Source organism: Micropterus salmoides, unplaced genomic scaffold (genome assembly GCF_014851395.1).
Source record: "Micropterus salmoides isolate LMB-PRFRI ecotype aquatic unplaced genomic scaffold, ASM1485139v1 Ms_hic_scaffold_6, whole genome shotgun sequence".
Classification (NCBI taxonomy): Eukaryota; Metazoa; Chordata; class Actinopteri; order Centrarchiformes; family Centrarchidae; genus Micropterus; species Micropterus salmoides.
This window is the reverse complement of record NW_024044348.1, coordinates 35,534,398-35,556,936: the sequence shown is the minus strand read 5'-3', so window position 1 is coordinate 35,556,936 and position 22,539 is coordinate 35,534,398. Positions and strand designations below refer to the sequence as shown.

General features: G+C 41.1%; 1 protein-coding gene across 1 annotated transcript; it reads left to right on the top strand.

Annotated features, from left to right (window-relative positions):
- The first annotated feature begins 5,269 nt into the window (after positions 1-5,269).
- dhcr7 (7-dehydrocholesterol reductase) lies at positions 5,270-12,641 on the top strand. Its single transcript, XM_038701233.1, has 8 exons — positions 5,270-5,405; positions 6,336-6,444; positions 8,597-8,819; positions 8,950-9,040; positions 9,257-9,470; positions 9,639-9,843; positions 10,772-10,903; positions 11,086-12,641. The coding sequence occupies exons 2-8, from the start codon at positions 6,356-6,358 to the stop codon at positions 11,548-11,550; spliced, it is 1,419 nt and encodes a 472-aa protein (XP_038557161.1). The 5' UTR covers positions 5,270-5,405; positions 6,336-6,355; the 3' UTR covers positions 11,551-12,641.
- Positions 12,642-22,539: the final 9,898 nt, after the last annotated feature.

Genomic DNA, 22,539 nt, shown 5'->3' with positions numbered 1-22,539 from the left:
GTAGGCACATAAACTGGCTATGCATACAGTAGATTCATGACACTAAATGTAACATGGACAACTCAGGGTGGTTTCTCATGGGGTTACAGTGCTTTTATTAATTCTCAAACCAGGAAATGAACACAGCATCGCGTCTAGGTCAGGTTTTGGACAGGGGCAATTGTTACATGTGGTTCTCCTTAAACTTTTGACCTTCCCCTTCACATTAAAGCAAAATACAGCACACTGTAAATGCACTTTATTGTGCCACAAATTTCTTTAAACTATGTGAAGGTGTAGCTGCATTAATGGCACCTAGGACATGCTGAAGACAGAAAAACATGGTGCACTCCCAATGAAGTTATCCAGGTTTCTGTTAATCGGTAACAAAAAAAAGGACAAATCCCATTTTCCAATAAAACTATTAATCTGTCAGACATGCGCCTTGTCCTCTTTTCTGAAACCAAACACAAATCCAACTTACTGTGTAGCATTGGTGCTCTAAAAACAAGAGCACCTTTGCTAATATGACACCCTCGTTCGCAAACTGTGACTAAAGGTCCTTGGTGTTGAAATAAATCATTGCGAAATGACTCATCATGATGCCCATCTGGGCTGCTGTCTAAAGGTTCCATGAGGTGGTCTCTGTTTTTGTGTCATAACATCCTGCCAACATGGCCGCACACACCTTCAGTTTGTTTTATATTCTGCAGAACACATATTTTATAACATCCAGTACAACAGGTGACCTGTGTTGTGTTATATAAAATTACTATGAATATGTATTTTTGTCTAATAAAAAGGTTGCCTCATTTTGGTCTACTGATATGTCCTGAGGTTGCTGAAGATTAGGTGACTATGTGATTTCATTGAATGTTCTGAAGTCTTTTCTGGTCATAATACATACATGTTGTTTTATGAAATAAAGACATTTATTTTATTATTTAACCAGCTTTGTCCCATTGAGATCATAGATGTCTTTTATAAGGGAGACCTGGCCAAGAATAGCAGCAACACAAGGTTTCAACAATAAAATAACATAAAATCCCATACATGTAGAATTGGGTAACATATCCTTGAATCCATCAGCTCTCTGTATTTGCTTTATCCATTACAGGAGTCACAAATAACCGTGATTATTCATCCAAAACTATGACCACAAATTTGAAGAAAACAATGAACAATGTTTTGTATTTTTACATAACCCTAAGCAGGCTTCAACTTATACTGTATAATGATGAGTCCAATGACGGGGGTGAAGGGGGGTTATTGAATGACTGATAATGTATATTTTTCAGAGAAAACGTCAGCGGTAAGGTAGCAGAGAACCTGTGGAAAGGAAGAACAACAGCAACATCACAACACCTATGAAGTAGCCCGGAACATCCACCAAGGGATTAATTGCAATCTGAAAGCTGCTAAACACTTTTACAAAGGTGTGAAATAAAATGACTAGTTGGTGACTCTTGGTTGCCTGTAGGTGTGAATGTGAGAGTGAATGGTTTTCTTTTAGCCCTGTGACTGACTGACAACCTGTTCAGTGGAAATACCGCTGAAGGAGAAGTGGTTGAGCTAATGGATGGATGGATGGACAAAAAAGAAAAGAAGAAAAGATTGTAAAGATTCTTGAATTTTCTTGAATCTTGATGCTGACGGTGAGGCTAAGTAAGCATGTGAGGGGGAGGAGGGGACGTTAAGATCAGGAGGACAAACAGAAGAGAGGATCTGCTCTCATTAAATTTTCACTTTCATTTAAAGTAAATTATTTAAAAGCCATGTTGCACTGCGTCTGTGATACAGCATGGGTCCTCATATTCATAAGACACTCAAACATCAACAAAGGGACACCAATAAGCCCAATCCTAGTAGCACATATATACATAATATTCAGAAATTCAGAATATAGCATGTGCACTAACACTACTGTGCACACAGACACACATGCACTGTCCCACGGGAGCTGATTAGGGTAAGATTTGTCAGGCAACATGCCCCCCCCCCCAACCCACCCACCACACCACTGACAACACTGACAGCTCTTTTTATATTGATGACACACTGAGCACAGACCTTCCTCCTTGCACTTGGTTATAATCGTCATATTCTTTTGTAAATGTATTCAGTTTGTTGAATAACCCATGAACCGTACTGGAAAAAGAGTCACACCTATCACAAAAAACAGTCGTATGTACATGGAAATTTCATTGCAGAAAGAATGTGCCACATTAGCTCGATAATATTCCATTCACTAGTTTGTGTTCTGATCAGCATCCACACTTGAAATGCATATTTACACTTTCTTCATTGGAATCTGCAAATTCCAGAAAGTAGACTTTGGTCTATACCCAAGGGGGGAAAGTAGGGTTTTTCCTGATTTTCTTCTATTGTTCAAATTTATAACTACATTACAGTGTAATACAGATTTTTGCACATTTCACTTCATCCATACATCCTTGAAGTAATTCACTAAACCTAAAGCACTAATTTCACAAGTGCACACAGCATTCACTCACAGAAAATACTTTTTTTATTGCAGACATTTTGACATGTCATAGCAGGTAAAGCCCATGAGTAATATATTAAATAACAACTGCAGATTAGCCAGTTCCAGGGCCTTAGTATAAAGCATAGGGAATCCAGACACTTACAAAATGGCAACAAAAGGGTAAATACAGTGTAGTGTATTTTATATACTATACAATGACTTTGTACTGTGCTGTGGTTCATAAGGAGTAAAGATGTAATGTAAACATCTATAGGAATCCCAAAATGTCAAACAGGTTACCAAAAGTGTTCAATAAATGAGGTCCTTGAGAGCAGGCTGCTGCATTTTTACCACATATTTCATAAAGTAGAAAAACATACAAACAGCACAAAACATCTCCTTTGTCTCAGACACACAGTGAAGAAGTGATGTCTTTTGCTTGGCCCAGATACATCATACTGTCTGGATACAGCATAGAAGGCATCTGATCAAAGAGTATAGAAGAGAGGACTGGAAAGAGAGAAACAGAATACGGATTGTGGAGACACAGACAGAGAAAACTGGTAGAAAACAAAAACAGGGGGAATCGCAGAGGGACATAGGAAAGAGACATGTTTGAAACACCAGTAATAGAAAGACAAAAAGAAAAGGATGGAATGATGTTAAAGGAGGCTGGGGAGGAGCTCTTCTGCAGGGAACCAGTAGATCTGGAGAAGAACCAAATCAAGGCTAAGTTCCTTTTTTCTTTCTTCCATAAAAGAAATTAGTATGTCCCCTTAACATTACTGAAATATACTGTTTGTCTTGAATTTCAGAATGAGTGTGTTTGGCGCTCATTAGATGAACAATGCAATGGTCGACTGCCTAACTTGGCGCAAAAAGCCACAAGTAATGAGACAGGAATTTATCCCCACTCCCAATATTATAGCTAGTAGTGCAGAGGAAATACCCCAAAATCAACTGTTCACATTTCAACCCATTCCAAAAGTTGAAATGAAAATAAACAGATCTCTTCTCCTCTATAAGTATTTTTTCTCTTGCCTGCTGCTTGTTTTTGGCAATTTTCAGATACAACTACAGCAACAGAGCTAAAGTATAAATGAATGCAATGATGACAAGCTGGACTCAAGGAGGGTTCAACAGTGCAACATTCTTAGCAAATATGATATCTTTAGTAGGGAAAATCTGATAAAATACACAAGTGACACAAGTTCCTCCACCAGCATCCGATGTTTAAGATCCTAAAAGACAAAGCACCTTCACTTCTTAATACTTTCATTAAGCAGTAAAAATAAAACAACGGATCTATAAGTTTTGCTCTGAGAGGGTTACTGTGTAACCTCAAAGGCCCAGCTCCTTTAGCCAATCATGCTTTTTGGTAATAGCTTTGCAAATGTGAGTAACCCTACCATCTGCAATAAGAAACTGTGCCACCTAGCGTACCTTCACACATCTCAAGGACTGGCTTTTGAAAAGTCAGACATGAACACAGTTAATCTACAGAACACACTAATCCACTAATTCTGTTTTTATTGTTGTTACTGGCTATCATGCTGCTAACTTGTCCATTGTCATTTGCTCATTGATACATGGTCCCACTGCTAGTTGGTATTTACAGTTTGGTATGATCTGTATCTGTGTACAACTCTGGCTTATGTGTTAGGTATATGATATTATCATTCTATCAAATGTTGGGCAGGTGGCGGTGATGGTATGGACTTGTACTTAATGTATTTAATGACTTTTGTCCACTCAACCTGTACAGCAACTAAAACATTACATTTTAATCCATTGCCTTTGTATTTCACAGCTGAGTGCTACCCTCTAGGGGTTAATTTATGTACATGCACCTAGAAACACAGGAACCCTTATATCACAAAGGCTTCAGATTTTACTACAGATCCAAGAACCTTCTTCCCCCCAAGTTGTATCAATGACTACAGCATTCAATTTGGCAGAAACAATGAATGTCAAGAATGTAACTGCCCACTACTGCATCCACCTGTGACAACACGGTATAGAGTACTGTGATGTCTTTCATTCCATTAAGGTTTCACAGGAGACAGTTCTCATCCTCCACTAGAACAATATGCAACAGTCTGTTCACAAGGGCCACATCTTTTTTTTGTGCTCTCTGGTCAGGTTAAAGGTACTTTAGGGTTCTGGATCATAACTGTACTTGATGAGATGGTAATTGACAGAAACATGCATTTATGTGAATGTATTGGAGATTAGATCCACTGATTTTTAGTTGCTTGCACAGAAACAATTGTTTAACTACTACTCAGTACTGGTTGTGCATGTAATACCCACACGCTATTTTTAGTCTGAAATTAAATTATTATTTTTATCAGCTAGGTTCTTAGTATTAAAGGGTGTTTGGTTTTGCTATTAAAATGGCATACTACTAATTTCAGAGATGTATGTTGTAGAAATAAGACACACCAATACATGTAGTTGATTTCTGGCCAGGGAATTTCATTGCTCAGCTTTTTAAAGCATTAGAATTCAATTTAATTGTCTAAGAAAAAGTGGGCTATTAGTGTCTTTACAAAATTATCATTGTTTCATCGTGATGTAACAACCTGTTATAAAAAGCTAGGGTGCCAAAGGCCAGTGCTTGGACAGCAAAGGAGATAATAACGACAGGAGTTTCATAACACTGCCAGTTCCCTGTTTACTCAGACTACACCATTCAACCACGGGCGACTTTATCAGGTGCTGGTGGCTCCAGTTAGTATTGCCCAATCAGAGGCCAGTTCCCGTCCCAGGCCCGCACTCGCATGGATGTCATTGGTTACATTTTAATACGTAGTGGCGACATGGGCGGAGTCTGTGGCGCTACTGTGAGGTCTCCAGCGGATAACAGCACCTGGGCCAGGAAGAAAGGAGAGACGAGCTGCCTGCCTCCATCTCTGTCTGACCGCACAATTATCTACGGGTGAGTGAGCTACTGTATGATTGTGCCTCTGTAACGGGATTATAATCTGGTATGACGTCTGTTACATCATATGACCTGCTTTTGAAGATGCACCGTTCAACAAAGCATGTTGGCACAGTTATTCGAGGCAGTTCACGCTAATTTAGCATCAGAAAAAGAGGCGCGTGCGCACGGAAAGTGCTGAAATCTAAAGATTTATTTAAAAAGCCTTACGTGTTTTGATTTTTGTTAACGTTATGCAACGGTGGGTTGCTCCTTTTCCTCGTCACACAGCTGTCGGACAAACTGATGAAACATGCTAAACAGGAGGTGCTGTAACAGAGAGGCACGCGAGTCCTTTCATCTTTATTCCAACGCATAAACATCATAACGTTACCTTACATTGTAATTCTGTTGTTGGTGGAACTTTAGATGTACTGTGATCACTGGAAAGCCAGCCGTGCTGTCAGTACCTTTGCCCAAGAAGAGAGAGTGTGTGTGTTTGTGTGTTTGTGTGTTTGTGTGTGTGCGCGCGCGTGTGTGTGTGTGTATGAGAGAGAGAGAACTACACTTTTTATTTTAGTTGAATACATGTGTACACCCAGATCCTGCTGTACAAGCTAGCTTTATCAAGCTCACCTCCACTCAAGACTCAAGGCATGCACTTTAATACCTCCGATTACCTCATGATCTGTTTTGAAATGTTTGGCACGTGGAACTAAACTACTATGTGTTGACCTTTCATGACACTTTAACTTTGGAGCACACAAAGACACAGTGAATTTGTGAAACTAAGAGGAAGATGGCGTTTCTTTTTCCATTGGTGCCATTGCCAATTGCTTGTACATTTGGTGCATGCCACTGTATGTTGTACTGTCTTAATTAAAACGGCTGTCGTGGAGAAAATACAGCATGCTTCTGCGAACTGATCTTAACTTGATCCTTCATCAGAAATTAACGGTGCAGTGGCCATGGAGGCAACACGGAGACGAACCCAGCACAGTCACAATGGGAAGACATCTGAACAGAGGGAGCAGACAGCACAGTGGGGGAGAGCATGGTGAGTTTATATTATGTCAAAGTCCATTTTGTCATCTTATATACTTATACACCAAAAGTTCCACCACAAGCTTATTACACAGCCTTGGAACTGACAATTGAGACAGAGGGGGAAAAAAACTTGTTAAAAAGTAAATTTAGATTGAAGGAATTAACTTTTGATGACAGCAAATAAAGCTCTGATACAGTATTTGTTAACAAATTAATGTAATTAAGTTATAGACTCAGAAGACTCAACCCAATACCAGCTTGTCCTTTGGGTTTATGGCATACTAGTAGCCAGATCATCATACTTCTGCATCTGTTTATCTTCCCAAGGGGAAAAATAAAAACCCTCAAATAACCTGGTTGCACACCCTCTTATAACTGGGGATACGGCTGTGTTCAGAATTAACCAATCACATTCAAACTCAGGTTAATTAGAAGTCATTACACACCTGCCATCATTTGAAGTGACTCTGATTAATCATAAATAAAGTTCAGCTGTTTCTTCAACTGGAACCGGGGCCTTAGTCAGGGTGGAGGGAATTATGAACAGTTCCAAATACCAGGCAATTTTGGCACAAAACCTTCAGGCATCAGTTAGAAAGATGAAGAGGAAGTTCACCTTTCAGCATGACAACGACCCAAAGCACACATCCAAATCCACAAAAGCATGGCTTCACCAGAAGAAGATTAATGTTTTGGAACGGCCCAGCCAGAGCCCAGACCTGAATCCAATTGAACATCTGTGGGGTGATCTGAAGAGGGCTGTGCACAGGCGATATCCTCGCAATCTGACAGATTTGAAGCTCTTTTGCAAAGAAGAGTGGGCAAATATTGTCAAGATGTGCCATGCTAATAGCTAATAGACTCCTACCAAAAAGACTGACTGCTGTAATAAAATCAAAAGGTGCTTCAACAAAGTATGAGTCTAAGGGTGTGCACACTTATGCAACCAGGTTATCTGAGGGTTTTTATTTTTCATTTTTCCCCCTCAAAGATTTCAATTTGTTTTTCAATTGAATTGTTAGGTCACATTAAAGGTGGAAAAAGTTCTGACATGATATCTTTGTCTCATTATTTTATCATAAGAACCTGGCATTTTAACAGGGGTGTGTAGATTTTTTCTATCCACATATCGTCATATCACACAGCCCTAATATACACACTGAAATAATTTCACTGAGTTCTAAATTAACAAAATGTGACAGAGTACCATCACTACTGTTGAGAATGCACCAGGACCGCTATACCAATGAGCCTGGCTCCTTGGCGCTGCGGTCAAAGTTGTGTTGTTTATTGTATGTTTATTACCCTGTAGACCCGCGTTCGAATCCGGGTAGGGTGACTGCTCTCGCCTTTTAGCAGCAGTTTTATATTGCATAAACATTAAAATAAAAAAATAACAACCAGTACCTTGGATATGAAAACCATATCAAATCTGCAATGACTCCATGCACAGTTTACATTTATACGAATGAGTCTAAAGAAGACAGTGACAGTAACTGCAATGAGCCCAATTGACATGAATACAGAGGAGTCTTGTTGGAGTCTGTTGTGTTCCTTCTGTTAGATCACTTTTACTTTTACAATTCAGTTGAATGTTGGTTGTGTGACTAAACTATGTACCATGTTATCATGTGCAGTGGGCAAATAGAGTCAGCAGAGACATGACACATACAGCTGCAGAACAACATCTAGTGTTTTTTAAGAGTGGGTAACGCTGAGAGCTTGAGTTTACAAGCTATTAGCGAGTTAGACGGACAAACCGTGACGTGTTCCTTTACCCCGGAGTCCCCACATTGTGCACTGAGGTAAAAGTTAACTTGCCCTGCATTCGCTACGATGTGATTTTCTTAGCTCAGCACTCTTATAAAAACATAAAATGACCACACTTCAGAAAGGCTGGGAAAATCTCCCGAGCGCTGTCAGTGCCATCTGCTATGTTTTAGTTGACTCAACACAAACCCACGTTGCATGCTGCGCCTGTGTCAACCTTTGCTAACTTTGGTTGATGCAGGACAGTGTTTACAGTGACTTTTTTAAAAGAGCAGTACAATTAAAATTTGTAACGGCAATACAGACTTGTCAGGTCAGGAATTTGACTGTGTTTTATCATTAAACCGGTAACCGTTCATCCCTATCTGTATGTATATCTGATTCATTTTCAGGGAAGTGGACTGGTTCTCCCTGATCAGCGTGATTGGCCTCCTTTGCTTTGCCCCTTTCATTGTCTTCTACTTTGTGATGGCCTGCGATCAGTACCAGTGCTCCATCAGCCAGCCTCTGTTTGATTTGTGCAGAGGAGAGGCCACGCTGCTCTCCATCTGGGCTCGGGCACCCTCCTTCACCTGGTCAGCTGCCACGATATATGCCATCTGGGTGGCCTTCCAGGTAAGAAAAAGAAGAGTAAGGCGGAAGAGTTTGGGAGGTGTGACTCACAGAAACCCGTCCATTGTCTTCAGCGCTTGCCAAACATCGTGGCAAATGTCAGCAAGTTAAAACAGGTTGTGTTGTGCCTTAGGGGTTCCTGTACATGTGTGTTCCTGATGTCACTCATAAGTTTATTCCTGGCTATGTTGGTGGAGTGCAGGACGGAGCACTGACCCCTGCTGGTAATTAAAACTCATTTCCACGCTCATCAGTCCACAGTACACAAGTGAGAGGTCCGGTATTACACCAATCTGACTCGATGCTTTTGGAGACAGTGATAGCAAATAGTAGCAACTTGTAACAAAAGATTTATTCTTATTTACACTTATATGGCATTCATTATCAAACCAGTGTGCAGCTACTATCTCTCTGTGTTGTCTCCCCATTCACTGCTGTAGGCCTGATTAACAAGTATGAGATCAACGGGCTGCAGGCTTGGTTGATCACCCATGCTCTGTGGTTTGCCAATGCCCACTATTTCCACTGGTTTTCTCCCACCATCATCTTCGACAACTGGATCCCCCTGATGTGGTGTGCTAACATACTGGGATATGCTGTGGCCACCTTTGCTTTCATAAAGGCCTACTTTTTCCCCACAAACTCCGAAGACTGGTGAGTACTGAGTGGATAACAAGTCGTTTAAGCAGATTTCTACAGCTGAAAAGTTTTTCATATCTGCACAGTGCTTATAATATCTAAAATGTAAACTTGTCGTGTACTCCGCATTAGTGTACAACTGTATCAACTTGTTTTCTTCCACCTTTTTTTGTGATACTACAGCAAGTTCACAGGGAACATCTTCTACAACTACATGATGGGCATCGAGTTCAACCCACGCATCGGCAAGTGGTTTGACTTCAAGCTATTCTTCAATGGCCGGCCCGGCATTGTAGCCTGGACTCTTATCAATCTCTCCTACATGGCCAAGCAGCAGGAACTGTACGGACATGTCACCAACTCCATGATCCTGGTCAACGTACTGCAGGTAAGGTAGAGTAAGGATTGATTTTAAACCAATATCTATGGAAGAACTGGGCAAAGCTGTGTACTGATCCTGTGGAAGCAGAAGTGCTGCAAAATGGAAACAAATAGGGATAGTAGAAACTGTTATATGAGTTAGATGAGCGTTTTCTTTACTTCTCATTCTGGCTTGGATATTGAAATTTGCAGTAGGCTTGTTCCGATTGCCGATTGGATCGGAAGGGATGATCAGCGATTGGTTTTTCATGCGACGATATTAAGGCCATTTTAACTAACTCACTATCAGAACTAAGATGCCTTAATAAGTCTCTAGAATATTCCCCACACTGCAGTGCTTCCCATTCACTTATTTTTTTATTTACACTATATTCGATCTGCACCTCCGCTTGCTCACTCCCTCTTAAGTTAACTCCGAGAAGTTAGTCTATCTATTTTCTTAACATAGTACTGTCAAAAAATGTCGTGTTTGTTGAGGAGATATTTTCTCTACATGGTGTCAGACTGTAAGCCGACTGAACAATGTTTGAAATCTACTTCATTCAGGCTGTACCTGCCAGGTAGCTAATGCTAGCTAGCAATCTGTCTGCCGATATCAGGTTAAGTCTTGTCAACACAAACAGTGCAGATGAATTAGTAAGCAGACTCGTAAGTTTCTGCCCCTGTCTGGGCTCCAAGTAATAATTAAAGTGGATGTGCTGTACTTATTTGAAGCATCCGGTACTGACAGACACATTGCTGTGTGATAACTTTTTTTATACTCATGATAGAGACGGTGTTGCTGGTCTTATATAAATCTTGCTCAGTAGTTTTGTATAAGTAGGCCGAAACAATATAGCTGTCATGTTTTAGTCACTTTGCATTTGCCAAAGAAAATAAGTCCATAGTCCATTGTCAGGTTTTTGGAAAATTGGATTGTTTGTGTTTTCTTGTAGGCCATTTATGTGTTGGATTTCTTCTGGAATGAAGCGTGGTACCTGAAGACCATTGATATCTGCCATGACCACTTTGGATGGTACCTGGGCTGGGGAGACTGTGTCTGGCTGCCGTACCTCTACACACTGCAGGTAACAAACATATGCATGCTTACCCACGCATATACACACACAGACACACTGTAGTAATTAGGCTGTAAATATGAAATCCTTATCCTTAGAAATTTAAAAAAAGAATAGAATGTATAACTCTAGCATGGGCAAATAATAGATATGGAGCTACAATAAATAAATAATGTGTTTTGACTCTTTAGGGTCTGTACCTAGTGTACCATCCAGTCCAGCTCTCAGACGCCCACGCCCTGGCCGTACTGTTGCTCGGCCTTGTTGGATATTACATCTTCCGCTCCACCAACCACCAGAAGGATTTGTTTCGGCGCACCGAGGGCTCCTGCTCCATCTGGGGCCGGAAGCCAACATACATTGAGTGCTCGTACCGCTCCGCTGATGGTGGCGTCCACCGCAGTAAGCTCCTGACCTCGGGTTTCTGGGGAGTGGCCCGACACTTCAACTACACCGGTGACCTGATGGGTTCACTGGCATACTGCGCCGCCTGTGGCTTCGGCCACATACTCCCGTACTTCTACATTGTTTACATAACCATCCTGCTCGTCCACCGCTGTGTGCGCGATGAGCACCGCTGCAGCAGCAAGTACGGCAAGGACTGGAAACGCTACACAGATGCGGTGCCTTACCGGCTAATTCCTGGGGTGTTTTAGTGAGGGGGAGAGGTGAGGGAGGGGCTAAGATTAAGCTAGAAATTGGAATGGGTTAGCAAAACAAACATTAAGTGTGTGTGTGTGTGTGTGTGTGTGTGACCGACCGCATATGCATGTGTGTGTTTTATACGTATCAAGAATACACCACACTGATGAACGTTTTAACACCACATTACATACATTCTGTAATTTGTATCTATTTCTTCAACGTGCTTAAACTGCTGTACATGCAGGTACAGATGGTTTATTGCTGTAACTACTAAAGGCAGTTTGATACACCAGTCTGCTGCTTTCATTATGCTGTGACCATTCAACACATTCAACCACATGTTTTAACACAGTACAATATATTTTGGAGCCAATAAGCGCAAGAACAGTGTTAACCAGCTCAAGCCAAACTATCAGGGACAGGAACAGAGTCGATTCTGTAGTGGAGTGACGTCAACTATTCAACACAATGCTGTGACACTCCCATAACACACATACGGGTTATACGGTAACTTGATCAATTTGTCAGTTAAAAAAAAATCAATGACAAGTTTTTTCGTTTGATAGTAATCAAACTGACAAAAAAGTTATCAAAAAAAAAGACCAAAACATGGCAGAGCATTTGATGTTATCAGTTATATATCATTTTAAATGTAACTCCTACTAAAGTTTTTTTTTTTATCTATTGCTCAGAAAAATAAGCAATGTAATGTCACTTGGCTCTCAGGTAGTGGCTTTTCATTATTTTGGCATTTTTAAACTAAATGAGTAATGTATGAATACATTTTTATTAATCCACATTGACTGTAATAATTTGTTGCTGCCCTACTGACTTTAACACCAACAAAAAGCTCTGTCTGTTCTTTCTGAAGTTCACTAAGCCATTCTGAAACTACAATTATAATTTAGTTATATCATTGTATTTGCTTTGTGTTAAATCAACATGTTAAGTTGATCACGGTCTAGCCAAGTTTAAGTTCTATGCTGACAGAGGTTTTCTATTTCCAACAATTACAGTTATTTTTTGTTCATTCTCATACCAGCACTGCCTTTCTTATAGCTATAGATAGGGTAACAAAATAAACTTTTTTTCTATCTGCCTACAGTGTGTGTTTTGTGTAGAAATTTTCGCTCACTCATTCTTGCATTTTCTATTCTCGGGATATTCTTAATTTTGATAACAAGTCAGAGTGGTCAAAAAGAGATTTTGCTCTGTACCAGTGAAATATTTCAAGACAGAGGTCCTTTAAGGAATCTGCCCAGATGACCTTTAAAAGCCTAGATATACTGTGAATTTGAAGGTCAAAGCTAATACAAACAGTATAAATAGTATAGCATAGTAATAAAAGTTAACAAACACCAGCTCACACCACGGTGCTGTGTGGTGTCATTCTTAATGCTCAACACTGGGGGGCAGCAGATGACAGCTAATCCCAGTGGTCAGATAAATATTATGAGAGTTGCATTTGTACATGTCTCCACACATGGAATGGGTTTACCTTAAAGCATAAATTCCACACAATCACTCAAGTGAGATCCCGCAAGCAGTCATGTATCTTTAAACACACTTTAAAGAGGACAACAAACAAAACAGACGTGTAGCTCCCCTCACTGTTTATTTAAAGCTTTATCCTAAAGGGTTTTTGTCACTTGGCAAATCCAGACACAGGCTGCTGCATTATCCTCTTAATGCTTTTTTAAAAAAATGTAGAACCACTGTATTATCGTCTTCTTGCGGTTGCAGTAGTCATACTAATCTGTACAAATAGAATCCACAAAGAATCATCATCTCATTTGTGGATACATACTTGGATACACTGAATAACATACCAGAATGAAAACATACATTTCTGCTTATGAAAATGATGTGATATGATCAAAAGCTTCAGAACAACTTCTAAATTGACCTTGCGTTGAGATTGTTTTCTTGTCTGTTTCCAAAGTCACGAATGAACTTTTAACCTGAGTATTTAAGCCAACGTGGATGAGAAGTACATGATGTGCTCAGGGAAAAAATGAGAAATTGGAAGATCTTAATTCCACGCAATCTGAGCAAACTCCATCTGCTGATGAAGATCAAGTGATACGACTACTTTGAGAACACATCCTAAATACATATTTAAGGTGAAGACGTTGCCGTTTATGATTTGACAACTTGTTCTCAAGTGTGTAAGTAACCCCTTGGACCTTGCGGCCTGTTGTGCCATGTAAGCACTGGCCTGCTCCCTGAACGCCACCATCAGCAGGTCTCCCACCAGTGTAATGATATAAGTTATGATGTAAATCAGTTATCATAATGGAAGACTCATTGATTTCCGTTGCCTTTGTTCAAAGCTAATGCAATAATCACCAGATTCATCACACGGCATTACGGGAAGCTAAATTACTGTTAATTCTTTTTTCAGGTTAAGTGATTCTCAAATTATCCCTGAAGGTGAGGAAGTGTTGCGTGATATTGAAGGGGCTGTACTTTGTGATGGCCGGGTTCACTCATAACCGATTCGACAAATAGTACTCTGTGAAAGAAATGGGAATCTGAAGAAAGGGGTGATCTTTTTGTGATGACACTAAAAGCCAGACATATGAATTTGTGAGTGGGGATCATGCACCCATTCATCTAAATGTCCAGTGTACACAATAACCATATTGTGGAAGCCCCTTTTTGTAGCTGCTCATTCATCAGCGATGAAGGGGCAAGTGGGGGTCAGTGAAAAGAGAAATAGCCATAGCAGAGTGGGCAGTTTGAGTGAGTGGATGAGAGGCAAAGAGAGTGAGACACAGAAGGGGAGTAGTAGAATACAATGTACAGAAAGCACAATGGTACACTTGGAGTTAGTGCTTGGATTGATTTCCCGAGAGGCCAAATTAGTTTTTATAGGAAGTTTGTGGGGCAAGAGACTTGTGGGTGAGCGTCGTAATCCGGGAGGAAAGGGGCACCTCAGAGGCAAGAAAGTACATGATTTGTCAGCAAACTGCGAGCACTGACAGTTCACATGTACCATAAAGTACAGCAGACCTCTAAAGAACATTCCAGGCCGCAGTAGGCTTAATAATCACACTGTGGTGGGTGAGGTTAGATAGACTGGCTGCTTGGGGTAGGTGGCAAAGGAGCAATTCTTGCCGTCATAATGTTTCTTGTGGTTGGGTTTGATGGGTACATTTATTGCAGTGTATTGTTGTGTCTTTCTTTAATTTCTTCTACTACAACAGGCTAGTAACAAAAGGAGTCACTCATGTCTTTGTTTTGTCTTTGGTAAAGGCTGAAACTCTCTGATGGATTGCCTTATATGTACAGATATGCATGCGTCCCAGAACAAATATCTTACTGTCTATGGTGATTCCCTGACTTTTGCTTGAGCGCAAGCACATTGACTGTGGTTTGGAGTGAGATTTATACATTGGCATATTAGGGACATTGTAGTTTGTTTTTTTTTATTACGGAGTGGGGGGAGAAGGGTAATGTTGTGATACAAAACTAGGAATTCTAGTGAATTTACCACTTCTAAATTGCTCAACTTTAATCTCTGAGTTTTCTGAGTCTGAGTTTTTCCCCCTGCTTCAACAGCCTATAGCATCCTCATTGTACATCTGTCTGACAACAAAAGCAGTCTCTCAAGTCTTCTAATCTTCCACTGATCTTCCTTCCTTCCTTCCTTTTCTTCTCTGGCCTCTCACTAATGGACTGATGAAACAGCCAGACTGACCATCAGGCTGAGCAAAAAGAGCCCCAGTAGTTTGCTGCTGAAGGTCAGGGCATGTGGTTAACACCGATTAGCTTGAATAGACAACCCCCAAAGATGTCGGCTGTGGAAGTCAGAGTTTTTGTCAGATATCTGTTCCCCTTCAATTTAGCAACAACTTGAACTTTGTGACTCCAGACCAGAATCATCTGTCTTTAGCTTGAAGCCTGACAACACGTCCCACCTAAACTCTAAAAAGTCTTCCTCTGTTGTGCTCTACCAGACATATTGAAACAGGTCTTAGATTGAGAAGAGGGGTCCGCCAAAATAAGCTGACAGAATCCTACGCCTACCTTTTAGGCTTGACTCCTTGTAAGTCACACAGAGAGTTGAATTAAAAAAGGATTAGGAGCAGAGAAAGAATTAGAGGGATTAAAAAGGATTCCCAGGCCATGCCGCAAATCCATAGCTGATGTGGTAAAAAATGATTGGTTGTAGATTCTACAACTCATATTAACAAGGCTTTGGGAGGCATGGAGGCACACTCTTCACACATCAGTAGACACACCAGCAGGAGCTCAGGCACCAAATTGCCCATATTTTACATGTTTGGAGGGCCTGATTTCCTTCTACCTATTTTTCCTGTGTTGATAGTCAGACTCCGCTTGAGAACAGCTTGAATCCTGCACCGCTAACACTGAGCCAAATTGAGCTTGGCAGAACTGCAGGGGAGCTGCTGTGCTTGTAGTTACACTTACACTTTTTACCGGATTATAAATGATGCTGATAGAATAGCAACATTGAATTTTACTCCCGAAAACACAACCGGAGGACAGAATGAGTTATTTGCTTCTGCCATGCTCACAAACACACACACACACACACACACACACACACCATGAACTGTAAAAAACATAAGCATGATACTCATGAGCACAATCTTGAGCATTATATAGCACATATACAAGAAACAGGTGGGTAGTGTCCAGGAGGAGATTTGTTTGACTCTTGTTTGGTTGCTTTGGAGATAGGCAAACATGCGCTTGTGGGTGTGTGTGTGGCAGAATTTACCGGTTGACAGCCAGTTGTCCAGAGGGTAGGGAGTAGGGTAGTCCAATGGTAAAGCTGCCAAACTGGACAGAGCCTCTACACCAAGGACGCTCTCTGACAAGATTTTCCCAGCCTCACCGGACCTCGCCCTACTCCACAATTTGGGATATAAGCTCGCATGGCATTCATTAACAATGACAGCCGCTGACATTAATTTGGGAGTCAGACTTCAGGTCTCTTGCAGGTTCCAGTTATTCAAGATTCTCAAGCCTACTTGCTATTTTAAGCAGAATCGGAGAGATGTCTTTCCCCACATCATGGCATGAAAGTTTGACTCTTGTCACTTCAGCTGACATACAAATGAAAGTACAACGAATGCTTTTGCTTTCCCTTCTTGCATGGCACATATGCAGTTTAAAAATGTTTATGGCTTGTTTTTTTTTAAAACAATGAGCCCTAGGATTCAGATAGAGCTACACAAAAGCAGCTTCTCATATCTAGATGGCAACTGTGGATTTCTATGCCGGCACATTGTATCAGCTATAGCTAGCTTGCTAATTAAGCTAACATGAGCTGGTTGAAAACTCCTTAGTACATGGGGTACGTGCTCTACTGACCTAAAATTTTTGACTTTTTGTAGCTGTAGTCTATGCCCCAGGGGTACTTCAGCATCCCCCCAGCTGATTATTCATGCTGAAGAGAAGACATGGAAAGAAAGAAACAACATCGTTGACATAAAATATCAGTTTAGAGCTACTTTATCGTTATTTCGTCCTACATAACCCTGTTTAGCTGCTTAGCACTACATACTTGTTTACAGAATGTTTTAAGTATGTTTTAATGTTACACGGATTAAGATGACAACTACTGTAACCAAATTTGTCTGAGGTTCCTCACAATTAAGAAAACAAGACAGAGCGACTAACGACCTACAGTTAGCAAAAAACACCCTCCTCAGTGTTGATTTGCAGAGATGTTTGCGTGAAGAGGCATCATTAGCTTAACTCAGAAAGGCTTCACATCAGCAAGAAACTCAGACATTTTTATAGTTTGTGTGCTACTTTCTAGCAGAGTCATCACATTAACATACTTCAGCCTCTTAAATTGCTTATCAGTTTGGAGCGAGGAGTATCAAGTGGATTAAATGAAGAATAACACCAAAACTAACAAACCATTTCTATGGGAGCCCGAGGTCAAAATGGAGAAGATAGCTGCGGCTTGAGACACACTTCCCTTATAAGGTGAGGTTGAGCAAGGCATTAAATCCCTAATAGCTCCAGGGCTGCTGCTCTGCGACTGTCCCTGACCTCTCTAACCTGAACTATTTTCCAATGTGTGTAAATGAGTCAAAATGCGATAGCATCCTTGTAAGCTCCTGACTTCTCTCATCAGATTCACAGTTACAGAAAGAGAACCTGTAAAGAGATGCTGAATGAGCCTTACACTTTCCCCTTACCAATTAGCTGACTGGCTTGAGCTGGACCTAATGATAATTGAAGCGGCAGCAGCGCCTCACACAGCCCCTAATAGCTTTCTCTTTAATAAATCACAAGGGGCAATCACTCTTCCATTACCTTCAATCACACTTGCCACAATCACACACCATTAAAATGGTGCACTGTATACATTATACATGATGACAGCAAACCAATCCGTTGTCTTTTCTATTATCTGAAGTGGAACCAGAGTTGGATTTTAACACCAGTGCCTGGTATGAAGTCAGCATTTTACACATGTCACGCATGTGCCTCCACTGTTCCATCTTGCCTTTTGTTGGCAGTCAAGCTGCGTTTTCTCGCTTTGTTTAAGACATTAACCATGCCCCTCCCTTTACTCAATCTATTCTACTAGCCCTCTTATTGCTGAGCGAAGCTCTTCCTTGCCACATTATTAGCTTTGACCTTTGCATGTTGGTTCCAGCACTGATATGGAGCCAAAGAAACTGAGCCAGAAATAAAGGGCTAACACATGTTGCATTTTATGAACAGTACCGCCATGGAACATGCTTATACAGTGATGAATACAGTTCTGTAGGGACTGTGAAACCATGCTCCACATACAGAGAGTCCATTACCATCCACACCCTGCCCTGGCCTGACTCTGAACTCTGTCTGTCTATATGTCACCCCATCCCTTCACAGCTAACTTATTCCCATTCCCTTCTTCACCTTTATCCAGTGTGACAACTCTAAACACATGCTCTGAACCACACCCTTAATTTTACCTTGATCCCCAACCCTTCCATCACTATGTCTGGTGTTGTCTCATGCTACCTCCTGTGTTACTGATATCATGATTCCTCCTCTGATTGCGTCACACCCACCAATGCCGCTCATTCATGATCAGGTCATCTCTACTCCCCTTCCTCGTCAGTGCTAACCTGTGGTTTAAGTAGTGGTGTCCTTATCAGCTATTTAAGCTGCCCTTTTTGAATTGTTTAAAAAAAAAAGTGAACATCCAACCAAGCAAAGCAAGATGATGCAGTGATGATAAAATTGTGGTGTTGGTATTTACACTGGCTGGAAATCCCTACCAAGAGGAAACCCAAACTGCCTCCTTAACAGCAGGAGCAACATGCTGTCAAGAGAAAGGTGGACTCACCAACATTGGATTTTTTTTGTAAATCTCTTGCTTTTAAAGATCAAAGCGAGGATGGTAAACATGAGCAAGACGTGTGCAGACTTCAGGACTGAAGGTCTAGCTTCGCTAATGGTCCCTAGAGACCAGCTGCTGATCCACATTAAGCCAGGTCAATCTACAAAGGCATCCACACTACTGTTTTGTCATCATCTTCATAAGGATGTCTGTTCATGCTGAGACAACAAAAACAAAAGGAGGGGAGAGACAATTAGAAGTAACAGAGCCGCCAACACTGTCTGAGGGGGCTTATGTCTAATGGCTAAGGCTAATTTCCCAAAAGCTGTGTTTTTATTACCCATACCAAAATGCAGTCACATTAAGTACCTGGACTCCCTAACATGAATCATTCATATATTTTCCCCCTGGACATACAGTAAGATATTTATATAGCTTCTTACCAAAAAACAGAGTAAATGAAAAACTGACCAGATACCGTACCTTCTTCTAGACCAGTGTTTCTCAATAGGGGTGGTACCAACGCCCAAGGGGCGTTCAGAGGATGACGGGGGGAGCGCTGGAAGCAATATTTTGGAAAGGGGGTGAGGTGCTCTTGTGCTCTTGTTGTTGAGGTGAAAATTTTAATTAAATTCAATTTCATTTATATAGCGCCAAATCACAACAACAGTTATCTCACAGCGCTTTTCATAAAAGAGCAGGTCTAGACCGTACTTTGTGATGTTATTTACAGAAGCCCAACAAATCCCACCAAGAGCAAGCACTAGGCCACACAGGCAAGGAAAAACTTCTTTTTAAGAGGCAGAAAGCTTGAGCAGAAGGGGAGTTTACACCAAAGATTCACATCAATATGAGTTTAAACTTTAAACTACTTGCAATAAAACTGTGGTCTGCAACATTAAAACCTGCAAGTTTACTCCACCGCGACTGGATGAGACTGTGTATTGTAACTCTTTTTCTCTTCAATGTTTCTGTAAGCTACTTGTGGTGGAGCTCCGTGCGAGAGAGCCTCGCTACATTATATTCGATTATATTTATATATTTTGAATTGTAACCTGGCACCTGAATTTCGTGTTTCCCTTTATATTAATATAAACATTTCCACCATAAATTGGTGCAGAAAGGCAGAAATTGGAGCAGAAACTTTCGCCTGAATGTAGGAAATTAAATCTTTAATACTCAAATCTTCTGGGGGAGCACCCTCAGACCCCGTACATATTAAGTGCCCTATCCAACAAAACAGCAGACAGTTCCCAGGGAAAGAAATAAATGTTGTTTGGCTGTTTCAATTATGTGCTTTTTAAAATGTTTTTCAAGGCAAATAGCCTAAATTGTTTTTGATGGGGCCGCGAGGGACCTAGATAATGGATAGGGGAGCACAGGCCCAAAAAAGGTTGAGAAACACTGCTTCAGACCAACGCTTTGAGCCAACAAAGCATACACCATCCCATACACAATAATCCCTTTAACACTGATCGGTATCTGAGCTGTCTAATGACTGATGGACTCATTTCCATTTCTGCAGTTAGATGGTTGAGTTTAGAGACTTTTTATGTGTCATGTGGCCAAATTCATCTCTGACATATTCCAGAGGCTGTCGGTTATCAAATATTCAGGTCACCTTGGGTGCAATAAGAGGCAAATTCAATATATGCTTTAACCTCTGTCTAATCACAGTGAGCAGCTGCTGTCTGAATGTTAATACCTGATGGAAAGAGACACGTTGTGTTAATCTTTTCCTCTGGCTGCATTGGGATGAGCGAAATTGGCTGAATAAAGGGTGTTTTTACTATACCTGCCAGTTTTCTGCCGAGTTTATTCCGCTGAGCTTCATGTTGCCAGTGGTCTTTACATGTTATAACAGGAGTCTCTTAATCAGACTGCTGCTCTGAAAGATTTGAATGAATGGATTTCCACCAGAGCCTGACCTTGCTGTACTGTGCAGAGTGGTAGGATGTAGAAGGTATTGTCATCAGCCACTCTGCGCTTCCTTTCTCCACTTCCTACTTCCTGTCTGGTCAGTGGTACTGTAAAGCTAGAGTATTCCTCTGTCAAATGCTGAGAATCAAAACTGTGTGTGTGTGTGTGTTAGTGTGTGTGTTTTGATCTCCATGAAAAGTCCCATTGATTCCCCTCCTACTTCTTTTATGGTTCAAGAAGTATTATCTGACCTACTTTGTGCACAGCTACATTCATGTATTCCTGTGTACATGAGCAGAATGTACATGGTGTGTGCGGGTCTGTCTTTGTATGTGTGTGTGTATATATGTGTGTGTGTGTATGTGTGTGTGAATGTTTGCGTGTACAGGTAGAAATGAAGCCATATTTACCATATTTTTATGTATTGCTACTTAGCGAGGTGTTTTTCTATGCATGCTTGTCACAATACAACAGGTTATATAGTGAAATTGAGTTTGTAACTTCCTTCTGCTACGTAGCAGACAATATACATTAATCTAGAAACAATTCTAAAAATTGTAATCAGAAATAAACTGAAACAATAGTGCTGAGGATGAATTAGAGTTTAAGAGTCTGATAGCTTGGGGGGAAAGCTGCTCTGCAGTCTGGTGGGGCAGCAGCAGAAACTTCTATATCTCTTCCCAGAAGGCAGCAGGGTGAACAGGCTGTGGCTGGGTGGGTACTGTCCTTTAGTATCCTTTGGGCTCTGCAGGCACCTCACCCATATCACTGATGCTCGGGAGATGGGTACCAGTGATCTTCTGAGCAGTTTTAATCACCCGCTGCAGAGCCCTCCGGTCCTGGGCCGTGCACATCCCATGCCAGTTAGTGATGTTTCCAGTCAGGATGCTTTCTATTGCTCCTCTGTAAAAGCTGACAAGAACTTGGCACGGGAATTTGGCCTTCTTAAGCTTCCTCAAGAAATACGGTCGTTTCTGAGCTTTCTTCACCAGCGTGGTGATGTGACACGACCATGTCAGGTTCTCCGTGATGCTGATTCCCAGGAACCTGAAACTGTTCACCTGCTCTACCTCACCTCCACTGACGTAGACATGAGTGTGTCTTTATCTCCTTTTTCCTAAAACCAACGATCAGCTCCTTGGTTTTGGTGATGTTGAGCAGTAGGTTGTTCTCTGTGCACCACTCTGCAAGATTATGAATTTCCTCCCGATGTGAAGTCAAATTGTTCTTTCAAATCTCTTCTATCTTTGCTGCAGTTCCTATAATTCTTCTTTGTAAAACTGCTGATGTTCCATTGGGTTGCATGGCGATCATGAGCGGACAGCCTTTGTCAAGCCCAGCCACTAATTCTTGATTGGATTTAGACATGGACTCTGACTCAACCACTATAGGACATTAATATATTCATTTGAAGCTATTCCTGTGTAGCTTCAGTTTCATTATTTGGCTCGATGTCTTGCTGGAAAACAAATCTTCCTCTAAAAAAAAGAAAAGCTAAATTTTGGTGTCATCCAACCATAGAAGCTAATACAAACTGCTGGCTTTCTCTTTGCCACTCTCCCGTATAGCTGCAACTGGTGCGCCAGCCAAACTGCTGCACAGTCTGTTGCACTGCATGCACAGTCTCTCCAATCTTTCTCCTTCAGAGCGGTCATAGGTCTCTTGATGGCCTCGCTCACTAGTCTCCTTCTTGCACATTCACTCATTTTTTGAGGACAGCCAGCTCAAGGCAGATTTGCAGCTAATGATTGACTTA